This window comes from Pyxicephalus adspersus, chromosome 6 (genome assembly GCF_032062135.1).
Source record: "Pyxicephalus adspersus chromosome 6, UCB_Pads_2.0, whole genome shotgun sequence".
Taxonomy (NCBI): domain Eukaryota; kingdom Metazoa; phylum Chordata; class Amphibia; order Anura; family Pyxicephalidae; genus Pyxicephalus; species Pyxicephalus adspersus.
The window spans coordinates 21753339-21780499 of record NC_092863.1 but is presented as its reverse complement, the minus strand read 5'-3'; the positions used below and the strand labels follow the sequence as shown (position 1 = coordinate 21780499).

General features: G+C 38.4%; 1 protein-coding gene across 2 annotated transcripts in view; it reads right to left on the bottom strand.

Moving 5' to 3' along the window:
* Nucleotides 1-10042: 10042 nt before the first annotated feature.
* The window catches only part of LOC140333331 (phosphatidylinositol 5-phosphate 4-kinase type-2 beta), an 82313-nt gene continuing 65194 nt past the window's right edge, over nucleotides 10043-27161 (bottom strand). For both annotated transcript variants that reach the window (XM_072414921.1, XM_072414922.1), the window contains one exon: nucleotides 10043-19147. In XM_072414921.1, the coding sequence (XP_072271022.1) occupies nucleotides 19067-19147 (81 nt within the window). In that variant the 3' untranslated portion in view covers nucleotides 10043-19066. The remainder of the gene's footprint in view (nucleotides 19148-27161) is intronic.

Genomic DNA, 27161 nt, shown 5'->3' with positions numbered 1-27161 from the left:
CTGAGTCAGGCTTGCTCCATCTGCAGCCATGTCCGTCGATCCCCTACTGCCGCCGCAGTGCTTAGCAAGATCTAGCGAGTCTGCCACCGCATAGATTCATTTGCGACACCGTAACTAGATGGAAGTCCACCCTACACATTCTCCAGCGTCTGTGTGAGCAAAAGCTAGCCATCCACCATTACTTGGTTAGCGTGGTGCATGGAGGCAGCAGTGCCCTTAGTGCAGCCACACAAGTGAGCTTTTTTTAGCAGTGACCAGTGGCAGCAAATGGAGACGCTATGCAAAGTATTGGCCCACTTTGAGCAGGCCACAAACATTGTGAGTCGGGAGCGGTAAGGCGATGGGCGAGGAGGGGAAGAAATTGGGGAGGAGGATGAGGGTGACATTACACTCGAGTGCGCACAGCCAGCATCAGGAGGAGCAAGAATGGACATTGACCAGCAACATGAGTTTCAAGAGCAGGAGGAGGAAATGATGATGATGGAGACCAGGTTGGGGCTGCCGGACAGGACCCGTCCAACCTGAATTTGTGCTGTCATGGCCTAGGCATTTTGCAGGCAATAGAACAAAGAAACTGCTGCAGCTTGAAGAGGAGGAGGTGGGTGATAAGGAGGAAGGTGTTTTGGCGCCTACTGAGGGACAGGAGGAGGATGAGCCCAAGGAACCCCTCCTTTTATATGTGTGTCCACATGTTGCCATGCCTACGGAGGGACCCCCGAATTTGCAGTATCAAAAAGCAGGATGATTACTGGCTAGCCTTACTTCTGGATCACCGGTACAAATACAAAATATCACAGTTTCTACCCAACGCGGCGCAAGAGAAAGAAAAGGTGAGCCGCCTGAGCAGAATACTATGCGACCGGCTGTGTGAGTTCTGCGCACCACATTCCATACAGGGATCTCAGCAGTGGTGCCAGAGGCCCACACGGATAACCGACCACAACTGTAGCCTGAAAATGTCAATCGCCTCACATTTTCTTGAAAATGAACGAAAGGTGGGTAACTAACAACTATCTTATGCCCACCGCAGATGTCACTTATTGACTGACACAAGGACTCACTGGTCAACCAAGATGCCTCGGTGAACCCTCACTGCTCCTCTGCTGAGTCTATGGCTGCCTATCACCAAACACCGTCAGCTCAGCCCGCCTCGGTTGAGTTTTTCCGCTAGTTATCGCAACGTCCAGGGGTGGCATTTATCGCCAGTGTCATGCCTGACATTGTATCAGCTAGCAATATAGTTTACATATCTGCTGCTTCCGGGAGGCCAACAAACTGCAGATGAAAACCCCCAGTACTGCCACACTGATAGGAACCATTGCTTTTGCCTAATTTTTAAGCTAACTATTGAGGGTTAGCATTCATGTCATGCACTTCATGATGCAAACTAGCAATATCGTCTACCTTACTACCGCTTCAGGCACCACAGACCACAGCAACAGTGCTGGCGCACAAAACATCTTCATCTGGCCCTTTCACGTTCAATCACAAATTTCAGATTACACACTTCGGGGTGTCATTGACGATGCACTACACCCAGCTCTAGATGCCAGTTACTAATGCCGTCCATGCTCCGTCTCAATCCCGTATTTTACATTGACTTGCTATTGCCTCATGACTCATGGAAGGAATGCAGGCATCCACCCTTGCTGACCACATGTTCTGTTCTCTGCCCCTGTACTTCCTGCATTTTCTTATATCCTGGTAGGCTTTCTAAGGCCACTATCAGGGCCAGGAAACACTTGTACAAATTTATTTGCATTCTACAAAGTTACAACTAGCAGATAGAAAAAGGCAGTCCCCTAAACAGCAATGTCCCCAAAAGCTACAGCTTCTACAATGTCCATATAGGTGATGGCCTTAACCTCTTTCTCTTTTGTCTGTCAGTTCACAACAGCAACAATAAGGAGTAGAGGGCAGAAAAGACGGACAAAGTGGGCTTTAAAAGGTGAAAATGAGGAAGGGCAGGTTAGGGAGGACTCTGTATGTACCGTTAGGTGAGAGAATGAGACCCACACCACCCCCTACTCTGTTGCCAGGTCTGGGGCTATAAAGTGCAGGCCTCCATAGGACACAGCAGCAGCAGATGCAGAGTCTGAGGAGGAAAGCCAAGTTTCAGTGAGGAAATTTAAGCCAGGAATGCCAGGAAATTTAGAGATTTAGAAAGGAGAAGGTTGTGGACAGAGGTTAAGGCTGTTGCTGCTGCCGCCTGCCAAGTACCAAGTTCTAGATGCCAGTTACCAATGCCATCGACACTTCATTTTTAGGGCCCACAGCCTCCTCCTCCTGCTGCTGCTGCCACCTGCTGAGTACCCAGCTCTAGATGCCAGTTAACAATGCCATCCACACTCCGTCTCAGGGCCCACCGCCTTACTCCTCCTGCTGTTGTTGCTGCCGCCTGCCCAGTAACCAGCTCTAGATGCAAGTTACCAATGCCGTCCATGGTCTGTCTCAGGGCCCACCGTCTACTCCATCTGTTGCTGCTGCCGCCTGCCCAGTAGCCAGCTCTAGTTGCCGGTTACCAAAGCTGTTCACGCTCCATCTCAGGGCCCACCGCCTCCTCCTCATGCAGTTACTGATGCCGCCTGCCCAGTACTAGTATTGGTCGAATAGCTCACTATTCCGATTCGACAGCTATTCGCTCGAATAGACCTATATTGTTCGGGTGATTGAACGTCAAATTCGAACACCATTAAAGTGAATGGGGGAAAAATTCAGGGTATTGCTCTGGACTGCGTATAGCTACTAAAAAGACATGTTAAGACTCCCACACCTCTGCACAACACTGTACTTTTATGTTGCAGGCAAGGCGATTTTATGGGCCGGTCAAGGGAACATGCCAGATTTGATACAGGCCTCTGAGTAGAGGCAGAGAGGGCCCCGGGGGGGGTTTCCTCCAGTCTTAAATTAGCCGCCAGGTTTCACAGCTCTCTTACAAGCCATACACAGGTGTCAGAGTACAGGCAGAGGGCCCTGAGGGGGGAGCAGCAGCAGCAGCTGGAGGAGGAGGCGGTGGGCCCTGAGACGGAGCTTGGAGCACATTGTTAACTGGCATCTAGAGCTGTGTACTAGGCAGGCAGCAGCAGTAACAGCAGAAGGAGGAGGCGGTGGGCCTTGAGACAGAGCGGTCTACCACTCATCTTTACCTTGTTAGGGCAAAAATGTACCTGTACCAAACGGTCTTCTTTGGTAAATAGCAAGAGGTATCAAACAATGAAATATCTATACAGACATTTTTATGGCTTTTTGGATAGATAACAAGTGCTATCAGAATTAAATATCTGTATTTTTTTTGAGAGAAATACAGAAATATTTCTGGCTTTTTTGATGCATAGCAAGTCCTATCAGAATTTAATGTTTTTTTTTTTTTTTAGAGAAATACAGAAATGTTTCTGGCTTTTTTGATAGATAGCAAGTGGGATCAGAATAAAATATCTGTATTTTTTTTTAGAGAGAGAAATACAGAAGTGTTTCGGGCTTTTTTTGATAGCATGTGGGATCAGAATAAAATATCCACATTTTTTTTTTAGAGAAATACAGAAATTTTTCTGGCTTGTTTGATAGATTGCAGGAGGTATCACACTGAAATATTTTTTGGAGTGTAGGACAGAAATGTTTCTGCCTTTTCTGATGACTAGCAAGAGGTAGCAAAAAAAACTGCACAATCTGTATATTTCAAGATATACAGAAGGCTCCTAACCGGTCCCTGTCACAATTCACTTCTCTCCCGGCTTCTTTCTTGCACACAGAACACAAGATGGAGTGACTAACCCCTCTCTCCTTCCCTGTATATATGCCTGTTTTAAGATCTCTGCTGATTGGGCTTCTGGGCCTTGCTGTGCATCCTGGGAGCAAATGATTCTTTTCCCTAGTTTGTTCAGCAAGAACATGACCTTAAGGCAAATCACAAGGCCGTTCTCGCTTAAATGTTCGGTAAGCGAGAAAGGCCCAATTCGCCGCAAGATTGAACTTACAAATCTCGCTCACTCATCCCTATCCATGAGTTCTATATGTTTAGACTGGAGTTTGGACAGATTGATCCCATCAAGGAATGAATTCATAAGGGCTTGTCTTGTATTTACCTGCTTACCATAAAGGGAGGAATAAGATTTTCTCAGGGTTCCGAGTCACCTTTTGTCTTTTGTCTTAATTTTAGGAAGAGCATAGTTTCTGGGTTAAGTGTTAAGTTTATTAACTAGTAACCTTCCCAGACTATGCCCCCATGAATAAAATGTATCTTTTGCCCATCTCCATGATTTCTCAGCTTTCGTAGTTAATAGCTTATTCAGTTCAGTACGCAAGGTCTCAATTTGTTTTCCAGATTCATGAATCGGCTTAGATTTGTGTTGCTGTTGTAATAAATGATACTCCTTGATTTTCATTTCTATGAGTTTGTCTAGGGATCACTTTTGTTGAGTTTCCAGTCTAATAAATTCTCCTCTAATATAAGCCTTGTGGGCCTCCCAGTTATTAGCTGGGGAACGATCTGCCGGCAAATTGAAAGAAAAATATTCTAATATCAGATGTTCTCAGTTTGTTTTGCTGGATTTGAAAGCACGCTATCATTTAATCTCCACCAAATTCCAGTTTGCATACCTCTTAAGCCTCCCAATTTCACAAACACCGGGTCACGGTCTGACCAGGGAACTGAGAGAATCCTGGCTTTACATACCAGAGGAATCAAATTGGATTGGGCAAAAATACGATCTATTCGAGAATATTGATTATGGGCTACCGAAAAAAACGTATAGTCCCTTTCGGTAGGATTCATTTCTCTCCAAATATCTATAGGATCATATTTATGCAATAAACTTGATGGTTTATGACTCTGTTTAGGCGGATTGGGATATTTAGGAGTGCTAATTTTATCCATTAGTTGATCTAACGCTAGATTGGAGTTGCCCAATAATAAGAGAGTTCCCTGGACAAGAGTCTATTTTATACAGCAGTGAGGTAAAAATACCTGGTTTTAGGGCAGATTTTGGAGGCCAATTCCTTTCCACCCAATGCCTCCCACGAGCTCTGCTGTCCCACATGCACAGTTAACAGGGATACTTGGTGTATCTGCGTTGCTGACCAAGAAGGAAGCATACCATTTTATGTCCAATTGTGTTGGTGATATTGCAACAAATCAATGACTCTTTATGTCTGCATATTCTTCGTAAAGAGAAACTGAAATTGCGGACTGACCCAAATATATTGCCATTGTGAAGGAGGACACACTTAAAGCTCCGCTTTCAGCCAGCGATGAATAGTCGCCATTCAGTTGAGTAATAGATTGGAATTCCTAATTCCTTCATTAAACCAGGTATGTTATGGCAATACACAAAGCCACTGTCAGTTCTAAAGTACTGCAGAAATGAAATTGTTGATGCTAGGAGTTCTGAAGCCTTCTTCGATAGCCCCAAATCAATCAACTCAAGCTGATCAAATCCCTTATGAACAGAGTCCTCTTTATTTCAAACTCTTCATCATTGTTGTCACCTAGTTCATCGCCGTAATCATGTCCTCCAAGAGACGGTAGTGTAACGAAAACCGGCACTGGGATTTCATCTGAATGAGCCACAGAGCATATAGCCAATGGTAGACTAGGATACTCTATGTTACATTTACTTTTCTTGTTATATCCTGAAATTTTCACTATACAAAAATAACAGTCACTGAAATGATCTCCTGGCTCTCGTAAAACCATAGGTATAGGAAATAGCATCTTATCACGTGTTCCCTTTGTCCACATCCGTAAACCCTGGACACACTGTTTGCACATCTTATGAGGGGCCCAAGACTTATCTTGATTACCAAGTTTAACTTTGAAATATGCCAAATAGGCTTGCTCTACAAATGTGCAGATGTTTGCCCTTTCACTGAGAATGGTGAAACTGCCACAGATAAAACAAAATGAGTCGGGGTAGTTTAGGCACGTTCGACAAGAAACAGCAGAGCCAGACATGATCTGAAAGAAAGGAAATACGTGTGTAAGTAGAAAAATAAATTTTGCACAACCTCTGACCACACTGTCTTGCGTGTAAATGAATAGCCTATACAAATCCACGCTACAATAATTGCATTAATATAAGCAGTAGAGAAAAAACCTGACGTGATAGAAGAAAACGAACTGCACTTTCAGAATCAGCATACCTATTTTAGTGTAAATAAGCTTAAAAATTGAAGTCAACAAAAAATGTGTTCAAAATTGTTCCCTGATGTATTTTATTTTATCACTGGAGTGAATATATATAAGCCTATTTTTTGTAACCAATACAGTTACATTATGTAGTGTCAATATACTTGAAACAATTGATTTTGATATTGTCACACATATTAGAAAAAGCTACTACTCTAAATGTTATGCTATTAGTATAAAAGTATATATTCCATCCTTACATTAGCATATTATGGTTTGAATATCACACTTTGTATTATCAAGATGCATCATACCATCTATTGGTATTGTACAAAACTTGATACGCTGTAGGATTGTTATGTACAATCGTTGTGGTCCTAAATGTTATGTATTTCATATACACGTTGCTATTATTATCATAATCATATTTAAATACACTGCAATCACTATCACACTGGAGATGCAACTGATACACACATTATCTAAATGCATTCCCTATATAAGATGTCACTCAAGCAGACGGGGCTTGCAAGGGAGAAGGCACCGTCTCCCTGACTGGTGCCTCAGCTGCCATCAGACGTCTACACCCCCCCTCCACCATCCCCCATTTAATAAAAATGTTCATTTATGAGAAATTATAAATTGGGGCAATGTTCAATAAATAAAAATTAAAATGTGAAAAAGTAGTAGGCATGGGCACAAAATGTGCCCCTTTTTATGCTGGCCTTAGTTTGGGTGGGTGGGAGAAAGACCTTTTATTCATCAAATATATGAGTATATATGCCATATTCCAGCTTTGTATAAATAAACAGATAATGACTTGGAAGGATACAGAGAGATAGTTATAGTTTCCACTGCCTTACTTCAAACCAATCAGTCTAACTGGAAATTAACTTTGTTATATGACAAATAAAAAATCAATTTTCTAGCTTGTAAAAGGTTTACACTTTTAGTACATCAGTTTAGGAGTATCTATTTCTGCACAGTTCTGTCAATATAAAGGAGACTTACTCTGAGAACTTGCTCTCCACTAGTTATGGTTCCAAAAATATTGAGGGTTAAGGGGTATCAGGATTGTCTTTAAGGTTATACAAGTATTGATGGTGAGTGCATACTATTTGCTGTGGATTCATAAAATTCTTATGAGGTTTATGATATACCAGAAAAGATTCTATTTCAAAGATTTCTTTTTTAATGGAGATGTGACTAATTTATTCACTCCATTCTTGACAGTAATGATTTAATTTGAGCCCTTTATACATTTTATCCCGGTTTTTAGAAGTTCCTGTCTACATTTCAGTAATGCCAAAGCAGTAAGAGTGGATGTATTTCCTTTTTGAAATATAATGCATGGTATCTGCTATAGTGGTGATATCCCAACATTTGAACTTAGTTACGTACAAGAATGCCTTTTTTTATGAAGGCTTTGTCCTCTACAGTGTGGCAAAAACGGTTCCTATTTGTGTGTGCAAGCATAGTAATAATGTTCCTTTCTGAAAAAGTCTAACTTTAAATGGGGTATGCTTTAAATACCCACAAAGCATTCCTACTGAAATCTATTATAAAAGTTTTAAAGGCTGCAACCAAAATAATTTACTGCCCATTAGGGTCAGATTCTACATGCAAAAGAGAAGGAAATCTTGGAGCTAACTGCAATCCCTTTTTGGCTGCTATTCTCAAAACAAGGAGTTTTTCCAATCTAAAGGTTTTTGTTTGGACATAACTACCGTATATAACTCATCACCATTAAGTGAAGTATGGGCACCAAAATAATTTAGTGCCCATTAGGGTCAGATTCTACATGCAAAAGAGAAGGAAATCTTGGAGCTAACTGCAATCCCTTTTTGGCTGCTATTCTCAAAACAAGGAGTTTTTCCAATCTAAAGGTTTTTGTTTGGACATAACTACCGTATATAACTCATCACCATTAAGTGAAGTAACCTTGTCCCACAACACTCCAAGCTTATATGGGTTATTTAAAACTTAAGCAATAATTGATAAAGAAGAACTTAACAGTATGTGCCACAGAAGACCTACATGTAGGGGGTGGGTTGCCAGTGTAATGTCGACCCTCTGAAGTCCCAAGGAGCAGAGCCTGCAACAGAGCTCTAGTAAAGAGCAACCATTCAATTCAATTATACTGAAACTAAATTTCTTCCTGGTGGGATTTAGATCTACTTTATAGTGAAATTTTGATAAGGCTATAGACCAGCGGCTCTGGCCAGTGCACCCCCCCGGCATGGCCAGGAGAGGGACCTTGCTGGGGGGGCACACTGGCCGGAGCTGCGGACCATGTCTCCTATACGAATTGCAGCCTCAGGGAGGTGGGCGGGTTGTCTCTCTGGGCAGGTTCTGGCATCATGACACCACTAAGGGGGGAAGTTTCTTTCCCTTTGAGTGTCACACGGCTCCCCGCACATGCGCGGTTTGGAGCCCATAAGTTTAGTGGTCCATAAGTGCAAAAAGGTAGGCGATCACTGCTATAGAAAGTATACATTCCCAACTAGGTAGTCCATCATGACATGGTAAAAGTGGAACTAAACATAAAGAAAAAAAAACTTGCTAGCAGGCAGCTCCCTTATAAGTGGCAGGTGAAGTTCTGCAATAAAACAAACTTACCTGCCTGACTGCAACTATTTCATTATACTCATTTGTCCTTGCTTCATCTCAGGCAGCACCATTTTCACCCCGTCCTCTACGAGGTTCAGGATCATCAATCCTATTTGGCCTGCCAGGGATTAACAAAATATGCGCATGCAGGTGAGTTTTTTCATTTCAGGCAGCTAGGGGTATGCCAGGATACCCGAAATTGTACAGTGAGCTGCACATGCAAAACTCAGTACACATAAAAGAAAACATGAACAGGCAGGAACATAGACCTGTCCTTACCGAAATAACCTGTAATTTTCACTTTAAGGAAGCCTGTTGATTTAAATGGTTTCTGAGTGCACCAAATAGGCAGCATTTTGTTCTATGCACTCACCACAGCTCTCACCATGGTGTTACTTTGTGTTATAGTGGGCTGCAATAGATGTGCATCAGAGGAATACTGTCTTTGAGCAGTAGATCCCAAAATCCAAGAGAACTGCTATAGCTATATATATATATATATATTTTTTTTTTTTTTAAAGACAACCAAGGCCAAATTAACCAATGCAAGACTCATCAGTGACAAAACCCTTGAGGACTAACCTTACTTGAAATGAACAGGAGAGAACAGCTGTTACCATTCCTAGATTCGCCAGATAGCAAACCTGCCTGCAGAACACATTTGGAACCGCATCAGTAATGCACTGCTGTGCCATAAAAAAAGCTAAAAAAAAAAGCCAAAAAAACAAAAAACATTTGCATTCATGAAACCTAACACAACTGGGGTGTTACAATAAAATGTACATGATAAACACAATACACTGGTTTAGTAGGTTCCTAAAGTATTTACATGTATTTAAAAAGCTGGAGGCACTGTGGAATGACCCTTCCTAAACAGGTAGTCTTCATCAGCAGTATTTTTACAGTGCCAACATATTTTACATGTTAAAGCTGGAAAAGTCCCTACTGTGAGAGAAAGAAAGTGTTACGTTTTCTTTGCCTTTATTTTTAAAAAATAAATAATCTACTAAGCTTGATTAAATGTCTGTTTTAGGTTTGTAGAATATTAATATATTTAAACGTTCTTTGGCTGGATACAAGGTTCAGTGTAAAAGTTGTGCCATAAAGAGTGATCTAGAATGAATCCAGCTCAGGACAATGCAAAAAGTAAAAAACTTTAATAAAAACATCTACAAGCACCAATTAAATTGAGGTACAAACTGTAAAGTACAAACTTTTACCTGGAACAATTTCCATAAACAACAACAGGTTTTAGGGATGTTAAGTAATAGATTTACAAAACTAGACAACAATAACAAGAGGACACCATTTTTATAGACAAATTATACATTTATTGAAGGAAAACAACATTTGGCAAAATCTCTGTCACTGATAACATTAACACCTCTCCTGCATATACATAATTGCTTCTGCTGGAGTAGGCAAATGTTTCCACTAATTTCATCTTTGACTACATTTTCTCCATAATTTTGCCCTCTATGAAAGAATAACAATGTGGAGGACATTTAACATCAGCATTCAAATAACACATTATAAAAATAAAAAAAAAATAAATGAAAAAGTCAACCATATATACCATAATTAAAATGTATGTAAACCTAACCATCCACTTTTTGTTTGCTCCCTTATGATCTGGCAAAATATACCACTGAAAGCCTTGTTTACAAGTGCTAATAATGCCTGTTAATTCTGCCAGAAATCCAATAAACTTTGGATGCACTGAAATATCAGGCACCCAGTTCAGCTTTCCCAGTTCTCCTCTGTTTGAATCACATCCTATTACAACAATGTTGCACCTCTATATACATGACAGCTAGTATGCATTATCACCCTACAGACAGGAAGTGTGTTTTTGGCAGGATTATCAGGGAAAAGTAGAGAAAGGCCTGAAAAAAGATCTACCTTTCAAATTTGTTACTGCCATGCAATCTCTCTACTGATGCAATTTTATTATTGGGAGACAGCTTAGAAATAGCAATACATAGGTCATGGGGCCCCTGAACAACCAATGTGTTGCCCTGTACCAGAAAAAAGTTGTATAAAAAAAAATCCCTTTTATTTTTATTTTTTTCAAAAAAAAACTAAACACTGCTTCCCTTAAAAAACAATACGGTTAAACAATATTTTGTAACTTAATGATACTTTATGTGTAAACACTTCTATTACTAGTCCTGGACTCATGAGATTGATAGGGTCAAAATAGGGCTTTATGGCAGCAGTGCTACTGAGAAGGTTGGGAAGTGGCACCTGTTAGCCAGTCAATGGGCCCTTATCTAAATAAATATAATAAAATAATAATTTAGAAGATTTATATAATTGTTTTGTTCTACATTATGAATATGTCTTCGTACAAAATAAAATTGAGTTCAGAAATGAAAAGCTTACTTCAAGCTATGAATGCATTGCCACCTTTCCTTTCTCTTTCTTTCTTATAAAAAGCAAATGTAAGAATGACAAACCATATGGATTACCAGTACACCCTCTGTCCCCCATAATGATCAAAGATAAAAACGTAGAAAGAATAATTAAAATATGGATTTCCCAGTGTTTATTAGTTTTCTCTGGCAGCAATAGGAGCAGGAAGCTGGTGCAGAAGTATGCCCTATATGCTAAGGGCTGATTTCTCTACTCATAAAGCCAAATTAAGTAGGCAACAACTTTTTTCAGATATTGAAATAAACAGTTATGAGCCAAGTTATACAATAGGCACTCATAGTGCATGCAATCAGGATCATTTACAGAAATTCTTTACAGCGGCTGCCATTGCCAATATGACCTCAATTACCAAAAAACAAACTGATGGATGCTAAAAACAAGAGGACTAGCCCTTTTTCATTAGCAAGAAAAAAAAAAACATGTCTTAAAGCAGTAAGAGAGTCGGGCAACACACACACCCAAAAAAAATCACTGTGCCTTTAACCTTCAAACCTCCCTGGTGGCCTGAATACACAAGTCATTTTTAATGTCAAAGCAGTACATATAGCACGTTCACACATCCCATGCCTGCCCAGCATCTGCGTGCCTAATGTTCAAACGCCGGGGATGCAGATGCCAGGCAGGCATCGCCAGGGAATACAGATGCTGTGCATTGCGTCAGGACGCCGCGGGCACGTGGGGACCAGGTAAGCTTTCCCATCCAATTTAGAATTCCACCCCGAGTGTGGCTGAGGGTTACAGCTTTTGGTACTGAAAATTAAGGACGAGCAACACTTGGGATGAATAAAAAAAAACAAAAAAAAAAAAAACGGCCATCTGGCAGAACTTTAAGAAAATTAGCCTTCAGACCGTAGTACAACCTATACAATAGTTTATGGATCTACCAATAGTGGAAGAAGCTAAGGTGCCCTTCCTGGTTTTTGCTTAAAGAACCTGTAGCGGAGACAGATCTGTTAAGTAAAAACTTCAGAGAACAGAGAAAAATCTCCTAGTAATTTAATGTGGGAAAACTGTGAGAACAACCTCCTAATAAAATTACGGACTGTAATCACTGTGAACTGTAATAGTCCACTATCATCTTGCTCAAGTGGATTTGTATTCTTTCAGTATTAGGGAAAAAAAAAAAAAAAAACATAAAGCGTACATCCTGTCTTTCAGAAACTGAGCTTAAACAGCCACACTCAAAGCATCAAAGGCATTGACTGAGAAGCAGCATGACAGGTTGGTTCTACAGAAAGTAGATTTGGATATTGAGGTGGAACTTATGGCTTAACATTACCAGGTTAGTAAACTGTACTCTCCCAGGGGTGATCTAGCGCCAAGTGTGAACCACTGGAATGTCCTCTACCTTAACTTTACAAAGAAGAGGAAGAATCAATTTTAAAAGAGGAAAGACTGTAAAAAACCACAAGTAGCTACATATGCATCAAATACTTCAGTCAGCAGGTCTGGGGGCCTGAAGAAAAACCTATTCAGCACTAAGAGGTTCAAATCTGGCCCCCTTAAATGCAACATGGGTCCTGGAATAACTCCCGGATTAGAGATCTCACTTCCAGATCAATGTGACTGAAAAAAATCTACCTTACTAATTGGACAATCTGATGCTCAAAGTTCAAAGAAATTTATTTTAAATATTCTGCACTGACAAGGACTCAAGATGCCTCTACAATCTTTGTGACTGGTATACATGACCAGACTACAGCTCCTGTATCCAGTAAGACAGGAAATCGTCTCAAGTCAAATGTATTCAACAGACCCAGAACTCTGATGCATTTGACTGCAAGACTTGCGATCATGAACCTGAGAAAAAAAGTTTAAAACTTTTTGGATGATAAAGACCAAAAAACAGTACAAGTAATTTAATACATTGTGCATCACAATGCAAGACACACATTCTTGCAAAAGAATGTTTTCCAGGTAGCCCACTACATGTATACTCAAGAAATTCCAAAAGACATTGTGAGGAAGTGGAGAGATTGAAAGTGTGTGTGTGGAACAGGCCTCTATTTTGTAACTTATACGATTTCTTGCACCCAAGCATCAATGATGTGTGCCTTTCAAATGTAAACAAAGACTAGAAAAGCTTCCCTAACCTTGAAAAATGGGATTGCACCTTCATGTAGAAGAAGGCCTCTCAGAAGGCTTGGTTTCTTTGGAGTGCCTGACAAGGGGACAGTTTTGGAAAGTCCTAATAACAAAGTATGTACTGTGCTACGCTGAACAAGCCTGGGGTTTACTCTACCTGTGAAAACATGTTTACTTCCGGAAGCAATTTTGGTCAGCTTGTTCAGTTACTTAGCCAATCACAATTATTTGGCTAGTTTTCTAACTTAAGAGTGTTGTATATTGCATCAATGTAAGAGATCAGCTTCTTTTATTTAAAGGGAAATGCAGCAGGCTGCAAGTCCTATGGGTCAGGACCTCTATCAAGGAAAAAAAGGAAAGCAGTGTGTTTATTGTTCCTTTTTTGAGTAAAAAACAATTTAGTTAATTTAGGATATAAAGCAGTGCATTAATATGAAAAAAACTCAGAAAAGCAGCCCTGATGACGTGAGGTAAGACTGAGGAGGGAATTTACATTAACAAACAATAAAAGGATTCACAACTGCACTGTTATTTTAGGAGGATGTGCTGCATGCAGATCATGACCCATAAGTAGACTTGCGACTGTAGGAGGATTTGTCAGGTTTCTCCCCTTAAGCTCATTGGATGTTTACTACTACTGTAACAAATCTGACACACAACTTGGGAAACCAAGCTTAGGGGGAAAAATTTGACCTCACTTACGCAAGAAACCTGTACAAGTGGACAGAGAGCTAAAGACTTGGTGGTTTAATAGGTTGAAGGTGACCAAGCATCATAGAAGGGCAGCAAGAACAGGGAGAGGCTTGTATTCCATTTGATTCTGCAAAGCAGAAGCAGTAAAAGGACGATGTTTCCAACCAGGTGTGGAACACATTTAACACTTCTACTTGATGAGGTCTTTGTTTGGTTTTGCATGTTTTATTTGTTGTGGGGACATGGCAGGAGTCTTCAGCTCTCATTGTGCTGTACTACGATTTTGGTGTGCATTGGGAGAGCAGATGCCTGCCCAAATTTGTTCATTGCTATTTATGTTCCTTTGAAGAAACTCTGGTCGTTATGGACCAGACTTTACAGAGAACCTTTGATGATTCAGTGTGGCTTACACATATTTTTGATACGCAACAAAATTTACCCAACTAAAACTTCTGTTTTTCTCAGTGGAAACAATTTACCCAAATCATAATTTAACTTTTTGGTCAACTGGAGTTTTACTGAATCAAATTCCATATCAAATGGATGGATCTGATGGACTGAAAAATCAAGTTTAACTGGAGCAAACATTTCAATTTCATATGCAGTCCAGCTTCAATAAAATACCTCTTTTTTATAGTAATTTCAGTTTTGACCAGTTAAATCTTTGTAATATTTTTTGGGTTTCCATATTGTTCTTGGCTCCAGTGTAGTTAGTTTAAAACCTGCTTTTGCCCCAAATCTAATTTATTTGAGACCTGTGGGAAATAACACATATTATTATGTTATTGTATCACACACTAAATTCAGGAAACTGTTCGAGATCACAGAAAACAACTGTGCTTAATTTGTTTGGCTAACCTTTAACTTCCCTTGCAGTATGATTAATGAGGATTTTGTAATGCAGAAACAGTACATTTAAAAGTCATCGTTATTTTAAATGTCCCACCCGGTCCCGCCTACCTGCACTGACAGTCCCATCCTCCAGCCTGAGACTTGAGAGCAGATGCCCGGCAGCCATCTGCTTGCCCTGGCCTCATGTTGCACAAATGCCCGGGCGGCATTGGCAGGGAAAGAAGAGGCCGGACATCGCTTGAACGTGGGAACAAGGTAGGACTTTTAATCACCCTGAAAATTCCACCCCGAGTGTGGCTCAGGGTTACCACCAGGGAGGTTAAAAAGCTTCACAAATTGTTATACAATGGTTTTAGCACATGTTGCATTTTACTGCATTGTAGTGAAAGGCCCAATGTTTCCAGGTCTTCCACCATTCCTGTTTGTCTATAGTGCCTAAATACATTATTAAAGATATGGTTCAAGCAAAAGGTGCTTTGAGTATAGCCTTAGCCTTTATTGTTCTCATATTACAAATAAAAAATAGGAATCAGAATAGTGCATTATCTTGGGTTTACGGGTTCATGGACTGAAATTTCAGGGTTATGCAGAAACACCTATATTGTAGCTACTTCCCCCCACATACAAACACATAATAATGTGCTTAATCAAGTTTGGGTGGTGGAGAAGTAGGGTACTACATCAAACAAGCGGTTTATCATAAAAGTCTAAGTAAACTCCAACAATTAACTTCTCTTACTTGAACACTTTTTGTCAGCTTAATATACAATTTAAAGCTTTATTTTTTTGTTTAGGCTGTTCGATAAGTGCAGAAAAAAGTGTGCTTTTATCTTTTTTTGATACAACAACACAATGTCATTCCAAAGCATTTGCTGTCCTACCTAATGCATTTGCAGTACAAAGATGCAGTACAATGAACACGGAGCTCTCCTTTCATTTTCATATCCCTTTCTTATCTGAATAAAACTTTCTTTTACACAGGCAGGAAGTTATCATCTCACTTAATTTAGGAGAAAATCAAATCGGTATTACTCTGTATGCATCTTTAAGGGTATAAAAACATGTCAATGTGAATGTATTGCAGAGACAAAATTGAGGGTCTATTTATAAATCAGTGGATCTGATTTACAACATTCCCTGGTGGAGAATCAATAACTGGCATTAAAACACAACCCTCTCTTCCCAAAATAAAAAAAATAAATAATAAAAAAAACAATGTGAGAGCACACACAGAAGGCTCTAATAATTAATTATTCCCCAGTGAATTCCTTTGAAACTCACTGACTGATGTCGTATCTCACTAGTCTTATGCTTTCAGTTCCCATTAAAACAAATGACTTGTTCTGCCATTTAGTGGCCAATCATAGGAATTATATGAGTGAATTGACAGGGGAATAATTTATAAATAATGTCCAGAGTGTTGAATTGGTGCTATACACAGTTATTATCCTATTTGCAAACTGTATAATTTACTACAGGAAATTTACACAATTAACCTTAGTATAGTGTGTAAACTGTAAGGTAGTGATCTCTCCTTTTGAAACTCCATAGCATTTCTCCAAACTAACTGGTTGCACACAGACTATATACTAAAGTATACCCAGGATCACGGTTATATGTGTGATGTACCATAATTATATGTATTTATACTTAAAGCAGCACTAAAGTGCACTACAGGTAATATCCCTTCTGCAATAAAACATACTTACCTGCCTGATCACGGTCTCCTTCTGTCAAACTTGTATACGTTTGCATGCACAGCTCACAGTAGAATGTAAGGATATCTGGTGCATACAGGCTTCCCATTCAGCTGCCAGAACTAAATGAACTTCTGCACACCTGCACAGGAGATACTACATCCCGGATGGCCATTTAAGTTGGCTGAAAATCGAAACCAGGAAGAAAAGATGACAGACCATAGCAGCACCCGCGCCGACATGGGGATAGGTAAGAGTGTTTTAAAAATTGTTATCAGACAGGTAAGGGTATTTTTTTTTTACTGCAAAAGGGACATCACCTGTTTCATCTGCTTTAAAAACGAAGCTGATAATCAATTGTTAAACACTAAAAATCCTGGTAACTGCTAATCCACACACCAACCCCAATAGCCAATTCTCCAGACATAATTTTACCAATTAAAGTATATCTATTCTAACTTTTTGATAGAATAGGGAAAAATTGGAATCCCCTCTTGGGTTTAACAGCTATTTAGGAATTATATAGATTACCCTGACTTCCTGTTCTTAAAACAATCTTTTACAGGACAGAAATGGAAAATCTGAAGTGGCAAATCAATCAACCTTAAAACGCTAACAGGGGTCATCATTCACCTACCTAACTTTTCATTTTGTTGTCAGGCCTGCCAAGTTTTTCCTTGCAAGCTACTCAGACCCAAATATTCTCTAAACGCTGCAACATTAAATCTTCTTTTGCATTTCAAATTAAAGGGGGGAGGGGGGGGGGCAATCACTCTTTATGAGATAAGAAAGTGATCTGTGTAAAGTACTGCTCTATGTTTCTGACATAACCTAAAGGTTTTTTGCACATATTGAACAGAAATAACAAAATGTTTTCAACTTCAACTGTGTATTTACCAGAGCAAAAGAAAGAAAACAAGAAATTATAGTTTACCTACAATTAAACCTAATATCACCTAGAACCTGCCTAAGTGCGTTATAACCTCTCCTATGAAGACTGCAAGCCTATGCAGCGTGTACACCTTTTGCAAAATAAAAAAAACAAAAAATAAAAAACAATACTATTCACATGCACAGTAACTACCAGTTGACTTGAATGGGATGAACTCCAGGATCTCCACCAGAGTGAGTACAGGACCCAGTTCAATTCTTTGAAAGTTACTCCTCAGGCAGCTGTGAAGTTTTTTTTTTGTTTTTTTTATAAAGTCAGTCAAAATTAAACACATGATATAAAACTCTTCAATAAGCCACTGCTTTCAAATAGAATTGAGCAAGCACCAGAGTGGGGAGCTCTACAATAGATTAGAATGAGTTATACTTGTTTCCAAGTCTTCTGAAAGAGTGAAGAACGAATTACAATTTTTAAGGGGGTTTAAATGCTGTCTGTGTCCTGTTTCTCATGTGAGATTCCTCCTGGCTGGCCTCAATCAACTAAACTGGAAAATAGAAGAAATCTCCCAAATCATACCAGAGGATCTAAACATTACATACTTTTTTATTTGAATTTTTCAAAAAAACTATAGGTTTGACAACTGCAGATACTAAAATTAACTATTTAAGAGCCACATAATAAATACGCTTTCTTCTCCATTAAATAATGTGTTTTAAAAATTTCCGTATTTTTATTAAAGCAATTTTCTCTTATTTCCTGTAAAATTAAAGATAACACCTAAAACAGGGACACTCAATCATCCCTTTCTAAAGCTTTACCTGGCCCCCGATAATACAGTAAACATATTAAAAAACTGAAAAAATCAAGAATTGTACATTTATCAGCTGTCATTTAGAGAAAATATACACCTATAGGTTAAAAGTGATCTGAAAATGGTAAAATCAGAGTAACGTTGGTACTTTAAAGAACTGTAAGTGCTATTGGGATTCAAAAACTGAGAAAAGCACTTAGCCTCAGTGCAATTTAAAAACAATAACACCCTTTCCATGACAAAATCAAAACACTGTTTAAGGTATCCCTGGCCTCCAAGTCACGAACACATAGAAGAAAAAAAAAAGTTAGGGCCTCCTCTTTCCAGTATTTCATTGCTATAAACTGTGTGGGTAAGCACAAAATACTGTATGTCCCCAAATGATCCTATAACTGTGGACAGACAACATTACCTGTTCTAGTTTAGGAGTACACTTATTTTGCATATTAGTAGCCCTCCCAGATTTAGCATTAGAGATACAACTGTTAGATCAGAAATAAACATTTGCTGCACCCGCTGAAAAATAGTAAGTGATAAAGAAAATGCTTCTGTAACAACTAATATAACTTAGCAATAACAAAGTATAACACTTTTAGGATGTAAGAGAAATGCAAGTCTGGGAAACATTGTGACCTATGCCTAGTGTAACTTGTTTAAAATTGTGACCTTGAAACATAATATTACAAACTTTACAGAGGATGGGATGTAATTGATCTTTTAGGAAAATGTGTGGACAGCAAGTACAAATTGAATGGATGTGCAAACACACTAGCTCACGCACACTCATGTAGACAATGTTGCAATTCAGGAGCTTTTGAGTAGTGCCTGGGTACAGAGAAAGGGCAAGTGTAGGACGGAAAGAAGAGCTATGCCAGGATATTTGACATGAATTCAATGAAGCGTTTGGAATACTGCTCTGGATTCACTGTGGAAATTTCTGCTCCAGCCTAAAAAAGATAAAAAAAATAAAAAAATAGATTAGGATATACTATCGTAACAGAGTATGGTTTTCGTTAATAACCAAACAATGAAATGAAACAAAACATAAAAACACCTTACAATATAAATATATTTCAATGTTGAGCAAATATGTCCTAGTTACAAGCTTTAAAGGTTTTTTTTACCAAATGATGTGTCCCAAACATGGTAAAACATGGGGTTTGAAATATATACCCTCACTTTAATTTACAATAATTCAACCCCAAGGCATTATATACCTTAGTAGGGGCATATTTGCAGAGTCTGAGTTTGATACTTGCGAAATAATTAAATAGTTTTTTGATGGGTATAAAATTCCCCAACAAAAAACTATAGTCTCCCATATAATAACCTCTTCAATAAATGTACCAAGGGGTCAAATTATTGAAAATTAAAATGAAGTTATATGACAGAATCAAGTAACAAAGGAAAAAAATGTTTGTATTTACTGTTAAATAAACATCCCAAGGGGGTTATATGTGCACCCACAAAATTGTAATTGAGGACCTTTTAGCTAGGAATGTTCAATGCTACATATTCTCATAATATTAAAAACATCACATAAATGTATTAAATTAGATTCCAGAACACAAGGAAAAACACCAAAAAAATATTAGCAAAAACAAACACAAATATAACAGTTGAGGAAAAATTACTCCTAAAGGGTTTGGCAATTAAAGTCCAACCAAAGGGGTTTTGGTATATAAAAGCAAAGTCTTATAGGAAATCACCCATAATAGGGTGGAACGGGGGAAAAATGATGATGTATGAAATTTCAATCAACCCCTTGATAACTTAACGAGTTTCATGGCACATAATCTGCTTCTTGATACCAAAATTTAAAAATTGCTGTTCACTTAACCTCCCTGGTGTTCTGAATATATAAGCATTTTTAAATGTCAAAACGGTACATTTAAAAATACTTATTTTAAATTTCCCGCCTGGTCCCACCCCCCAGCCGCACGCTCACACATCCTATGCCTGCCCATCAACAGGACCCCCTGGCCTTGCGTCCCCAACGTTCACATGCCAGGGACGCAGATGCCGGGCACTGCTGGAGGATGCCACGGGCACATGGGGACCAGATAAGCTTTCCTATTCAATTTAGCCACACTTGGGATTACCACTAGGGAGGTTAAAATGCTCAAAGTAGTATGCAAAAGAATGTCAAAAATTTGCCCGTCAAGGATTGTAAATTTATGCCTGTGAATGTAGATGAACAACATTTAGAAAACAAATAAAACCAATAAACAATTATATCAAAATAAAATTGATTCCTCCTTGGATACACCTAAAAATTGCACTAGCGTAATCCAAATGTATTCCTTTATAGTAATGACACTTCTCCAATGTTTTAAAGTCTCTCTGCTGCTGGTATATTCCATGGATTCAATTAATCTCAAAAAAGACACAAAGAGCTCCATTTTTTTAAACAGGGAATCGGACATTCCCTCAAACATTCCCTCATGGGAATCATTTACTATCATTGAAACCTGGACAATTCTCAGAATGTTTGAGGCAATGTCAGATTCCCTGCATAGAGCACAAAGAGTTTTTATGGAATGAAAAACCTCAAGAGTTCCCAATTAAAAATCCACACTTTAATAATTCTGCCCAATATATAATTCGCTGACCTATATAAATATAACAAGAAATTTTCTTTCTCATACCATTAAATTCAGACTAATTCTCAATCTTAGCCTCAGCCAAAGAACAGCTTTTTCATATGCATCCAGACTCCCGAATGTCCTTAGTGTCCTGTGAGCTTCTCTTTTGTCTTCTATATATGGACAAGCTGGGAAACCCATGTGACAAAACACTTCAGCATGTCTGTTCTGACTTAGCTGAGGGGAGTGAGAACTTCATAGGCTATTAACTAGTGAACACTTTAGCTACTTCTTAAAAAAAATTCTACACTGAAAGAGTGCAGCTAAATTCAAGACCTACTTGGGGCTACGGATGGTCTACTCGTGAAGAAAGGAAAGAAGTGTCATTTGCATGGAAAAGACATTGTTAACATGATGCAGAAAAATTAGAATTTAAAAAAAAATACAATGCAAAATGTTCTGACAAAAAAATGATTCAGATTTGATAAGTATATGGTTTAATTGACACAGTTTCAAGTGTGTGCAGTTTACAATTGAAAGTGGTTTGCATAAATCAAATTTTCTACACCTTATTCGCCATTACTAGTGCTGATAAGTTTATGGCAGTAAAGGAAATGTTAAGTTCAGAAGTACAACTTACAGGATGAAGCCTAACATACCAGTATAAACGGGGTTGGATTTCAAACAAGGGAAACTATGATCACTGGGGTATGGCATTACAACATCTGTTTGTGGAACTGGAACCTGCTTCACCAACGTGAAGTGAAAGACGTATTGGCCCATTCCAAAAAGATAATCGACACAGATGATTTAAGAACCCTAAACTGACCAGGTGCCAATGAAATTGTACCAACTATGAAAGCTAGAATCTATGGTAACATTACATATTTAGAATAAAAGAGTGTGTGCAAACTTGGTGCACTTGGGAGACAACTTAATTTATAAAAACAGTAACTTTATCCACTCAACCTGAGTAGACTTGTGAGATGGCACAAACAGACATCAGCTAAGCCCAGTGGATCTGCAAATGCCAGTCTGCTTTAAAACTCTGCCACAGCTTGATGGACCTGAGAAGAAGATGCAGCAACATAAGACTCATCAATACACTCCACACCAGATCATTGGAAAAAAAAAACAGTCTTCTGTGTATTTCCTGTAGAGTTATTTCTTTGGTGGAGTATTTCAGTGCTCTTGTCCTCTTTCTCAAGACAGTATAGCTAGAGGCGTTTTCTATCATCTAGAGTAGTAAAAAAAAGAGATATGACCATTCCTTTTTTTGTGATGATTTTTATGTGGCTATAGTTTTATGGGTTGAAACATTCAATGTTGTAATTGGTGGAAATACTACACTTGTTTGTTTAAAGGTGGGTGATCCAGCAATTTATTCTCAGCCAGTAAAAACTAGCTTGTCAGTCTGTTTTTACATTTTAGACTAAGACAGCATTTGTAACATCAGTACCTCCTGTTGAGCAAAAAAGGATTTTCTTTTTTGTAAATAATTGTAGTACCGGAAAAAGAACAAGAGTAAGCATAAAATGAGGAGATGTGGCATAACTGGTATGGGTAAGGCTAGGATATTGTAATTACAAAGAAAACTGTACTAAGTGTATGGAGGTTTTGGACCATGCCCTATTTACTTTAATGTCTATATAACGATCATAAAATGTTTTATAGAAGCAAAAGTAGTTTTGGCAGATAGAGGTACTTATCCATTAACACTGCTCAACAACAATTTTGCTGCTCGGAATAACACATGTGATTTCATATCTAAACTCAGAATTTGCCTATTTTGTACAGATTTTAAGTTCTAGGCATGCTAATGCTGTTTAAATGGTCAGTAATTGGGTAATGTATTTTTACATGGGAACATAACAGTTGCAGCTACCACTATGCCTGCTGCCACCTTAGCTGGATCACGTCCCCTGGTGGCATGCAGGTTCCAGCAGTGGCTGGGCATGTCTGAGCAAGTCAGTAAGCTGCATCAGAAATAGGTATATAAGGCGAGATGGACCAAGGGCTTGTCTAGTTCGAAACCATCTTACTGGATATAACAGTTAGGCCATAGTGAGCCTGTTTTGATCTAAAGATAAGTAGGAGCAGCTGTGTTAATAAACTGGACAATTTTTGCTACATTTGTAGCAAGAACCTAACCAACAGGGTGAGATTTGCATACAAGTATTACTTTGAATGTGAAATTGGAGATCAGGAAAAAAGCTGGGCACCTCATATCTGCTGTCAGGTGTGTTATGTTGGCCTAACACAGTGGTTGAATGGGAAAAGGAATAAAATGCCTTTTGCGGTGCCTATGGTTTGACATAAGCTCCAAGACCATCACTCAGACTGCTACTTCTGTATGAGTAAAATTGCTGGGTTTTTGAAGAATACCAAGTCAAAAATCGTCTATCCTGATTGTGAATGTGCTCTGAGGCCAGTGCAACATGATGCAGAGAATCCAGTGCCAGTCCCTCCTACATCTGTTGTTACTGACAGTGACATGTCGGACGAGGAACAGGAGGATGATTTTGATGTTAATGAATGGTATGAACCCCAATTTGAAGAGGGTAAGCCACAATTTTTAAGCAAATTAGATTTAGATGTTCTAGTAAGGGACCTGTCTTTCTCAAAAGAGAAGTCTGAACTGGTAACTTTCAGATTGGAGGAGTGGAATATACTACAAAAAAAAATCAACTTCACACTTTTGTGATCGTCACACAAAGTTTGCAGGTTAATATAAGCTGGAAAATGACATTTGCTTCTGTACCGACATGAGTGGTCTGATAATGGAGTTAGGTTGCGAATACATACTAGAGCAGTGGAGATTGTTCACAGACTCGAGAAAAGCTAGTTTGAAAGCTGTATTGCTGCATAAAGGCAACAAAAAACTTATCTTCCTTTTGCTCATGCCCTTGACAAACTCAACCCACTTCAACTTGCTGCTTGGGATTTGAGCTAGTTGCAGAAAACTCTGGGCAACCAGCGAGCTGAAAACCATGCTGAACTTGTGAACAACATGCAACAGCATACCATCATCTTGGCTGCCGATGTCACTTAAAATTCATTTCTTACATTCCCATCTGGACTTTTTCCCACAAAATTTGGGTTATGTGAACGATGAACAAGGGGAGAGGTTCCATCAGGACATTTCTGCTTTGGAAACAAGATACCAAAGGCCGTTGCAATCCCAGCATGATGGGCAACTACTGCGGGTTTCTGCAATGGGAGACAGAGCAGAGCCACAAACGTGTGTTGAACAAGGACTCAGGTGAATTATGTGTAATTGTATATGTTGTTGAAACATAAAACTACCTTTTTGTAATGTCATGGAACTATGAGGTGAAAGTTAGTTATGTATAGAGATTATATAGTAACTGCGGAACGTGAGAATGTAGTAAATCGCGTCTATACGAGTAATTAACTTAAGATCCTGACGTCCTAGGCAGAATCGGACTTCAGACTTCGATTCAGCTCACTTGATTTAGTGTACGACACATGGATTAGACCAAGTGGCAGACGATATTTCTTTTTTTGTGATGCAATGTAATCCATAGTAAGGTATGCATAGGTTGGCACAAACCTTTCTTCCATTGCCATGGTTCAGAATAGTAAAGTATTAGGTGTGTTCCAAAGTGAACTTTGGAAAATATGTTAAATGTTAATATACATGCCTAATACTAAAGGAAACCTAGGATTAGCCATGTATAGGATGGTTTCCAGGTGCAGTGTTTTAGGATTTACAAAGGGTATTTAGAGTAGTTTATGTAATGGTAATTCATTCATTATTGTTTGTAAAAAGTGGTAAATTTATTGATTCTTACTGTCAGTGCAGCCCCTTAAGACTATTAGCACCTTTTGAACATGTTAACATAATATATTTGGAAATCAATGAATACATGGCTTTCCCTGAAGGTCACTTTAATCTATATTTCTGTCACATTAGAAGAATATTTCTGCATAAACATTTTTAACACAATACCAACATTGAGTGTTACAACTACATCTAGTGACTCAAATCAGTACCTATACTTTATATACAGTTGGTTTAAAAGTTATTAATATACTTAACCTTTAGTAATCATTCCCTACAACCACTGTTCTAATACTTAATGCAGTGTGTATATGCCTATTTTTTTGATGTATCCCTAAGCTAAATCTTTTATCCTAAAGGACAAGTTCTATGCCGAAAAAATGTTCTGTGACAGATATCTGAGTAAAACTGTAAAAGTAGCAGTAGCTGCTTTAATAAATTATTCAGCTCAGTACCAAACAACCTGTCTTCCACAATGGTGATAATATATGATAATAGGCAAGTCTACATGTTAGATCAAATTGCCTCTTAAAATCAGGAAGGTATTTTTTTCCTTCTTTTGGAACAAATTGAACCAGGGTTTTTTTTTTCTTCTTTCCTCTGGATCAACTATACCTATAGAATTTTTACTTGGAATACATTTATTTCCCTAGTGGTTGAACATGATGGACTTTGTGTTTTTTTTTCAACCTATGTAACTAGGTAATAAAAAGCCACTTAAAAGAACAAAAGGGCACCATTATTCCCTATGCTGCAAAAATACTGGTAGCAACTTTGAGGTATGTAAATATGCTACCTGCTCACTCACCACTACTATCACCACTTAAATTCCATACAAATCAATGGGAATTTATACTAAAACAAGAACATGTTCATGTGTTTAAATGGTAGTAATTTATTCCCACTAGGGACTTTTTAAGGTAACATCAGATTATTTGTTTTATAAATAAGGCCAAGGGGCTATGAGGCCTTTATTCTATTTCAAATATGTTTAGTTACTCTCCTTCTGAGAATTTTAGTTGTGTGATGCACAAGTAGTTTATCTAATAAAAAACTTGAATGGCCCTCTATATGACACATGCAGCATGTCAGATACCTATTGTTTTCAATCTGCTTCAATTTGGTGAGTGTTTTGCCTTCCTTTGTATGTTTGTTGACTATTTGCATCATGCCCATTTTGTTTCCTCCGCACAGAGGTAGATAAAGGTAATCTGACAACTTTCAATTGATCTCCAATAGGTATTTACATACTTTTCCATACATTAATTTTGAAGTAATTGTGAATTTGGGTATGTATATTCAGGTGAAGTTGTTTAACATTATTTTATAGCATGTATAACACCTCAAGGGGTAAATTTGTCTGCGGAAGTGATTATGCCATATCACAAAAACATAATTATAGACACCCCTTTTAAAGAAAAGAGATTGGTATCACTATGAACTGACTGTAAAAAAAAAAAAAAAAAAAAAAAAAGACCACATTAGGCAACTGGAACCATTTTTGACCACTTAAGTGGTGGAAATTTTTGTGTGAATGGTTTTCATAATTTGTTTTAATGCTGTTTAAAGAAATTTTATTTCTGTGTACCTGATGGAAAAAGACTACACTTTACTCTCCTATAGAGGGTTTTCTGTACTGTTTTGTACATTTGTCAACGATATGAGGTTTGTCTTTAACCTAAGTTAATATTAAATTCTGTCCAATAACCCTAGACAAAATATTTGGTTGTAAAGCATAATCATTTGCTAAATTGAATCCATACACTGCACACATCACTGCACCCTGCCCACTGTTTGGTACATTTAATGCAATGGTCTACTGTCTTGGTACATTTGCCACTGCAGAATGAGATTAAACCAGTTAAACAAACTAAAGAACCTGACTGATAATGCTAGGGATAGAAACAACCATGGTAGCATAATTTTTAAGCTAATTCTCCTAGTATTGAGATTGAAATGACCAGTCACGGGCTAAAATGACATTCTGTTCCAGGTATTTTAGGTAAAAATGATTAAGTATCACTAATTAACGAAGGCCTGTCTGTGCTTTAAAGGTTCCATGCAGATGGAATTCCTAGAAAGAGGATACCCGTCATAGAAGTAAAGATGAGTTCAATTTGCATAGAGGATCCTTTCCCTTCCACTTCTGGGGAAGATCTGTATGTAAACACACCACTCAGAGCCATTTTGATAAGTTCATTCAGCTACCCCCCTCCCCAAAAAAAAAACAAAAAAAAACTGTAAAGCCCTTTTAAGTTTTAAGTTTGATTTCATAGCATTTTAGGAATCTGGACTGACAGGTGATCAATACAAAGGACAGCACACAATTTATATCCAGAACAGCATTGTACATAAAAATTCCCATCTAGTGTTATTTGTTTAAAGGTGTCATCAATCCCTTTTATAAAAGGTCAACCATTCATATGCGACTCACTTATGCTGCTTTTCATTAAAGAGCATAATTACTATACCAAACCACTACTACAGCTAAACATAGGAAGAAGCAACATCACTAGTCATTTATCCCAATGCAAATATCCTAGTCCTAAAAAAGGCCTGCTGCTTTGAACA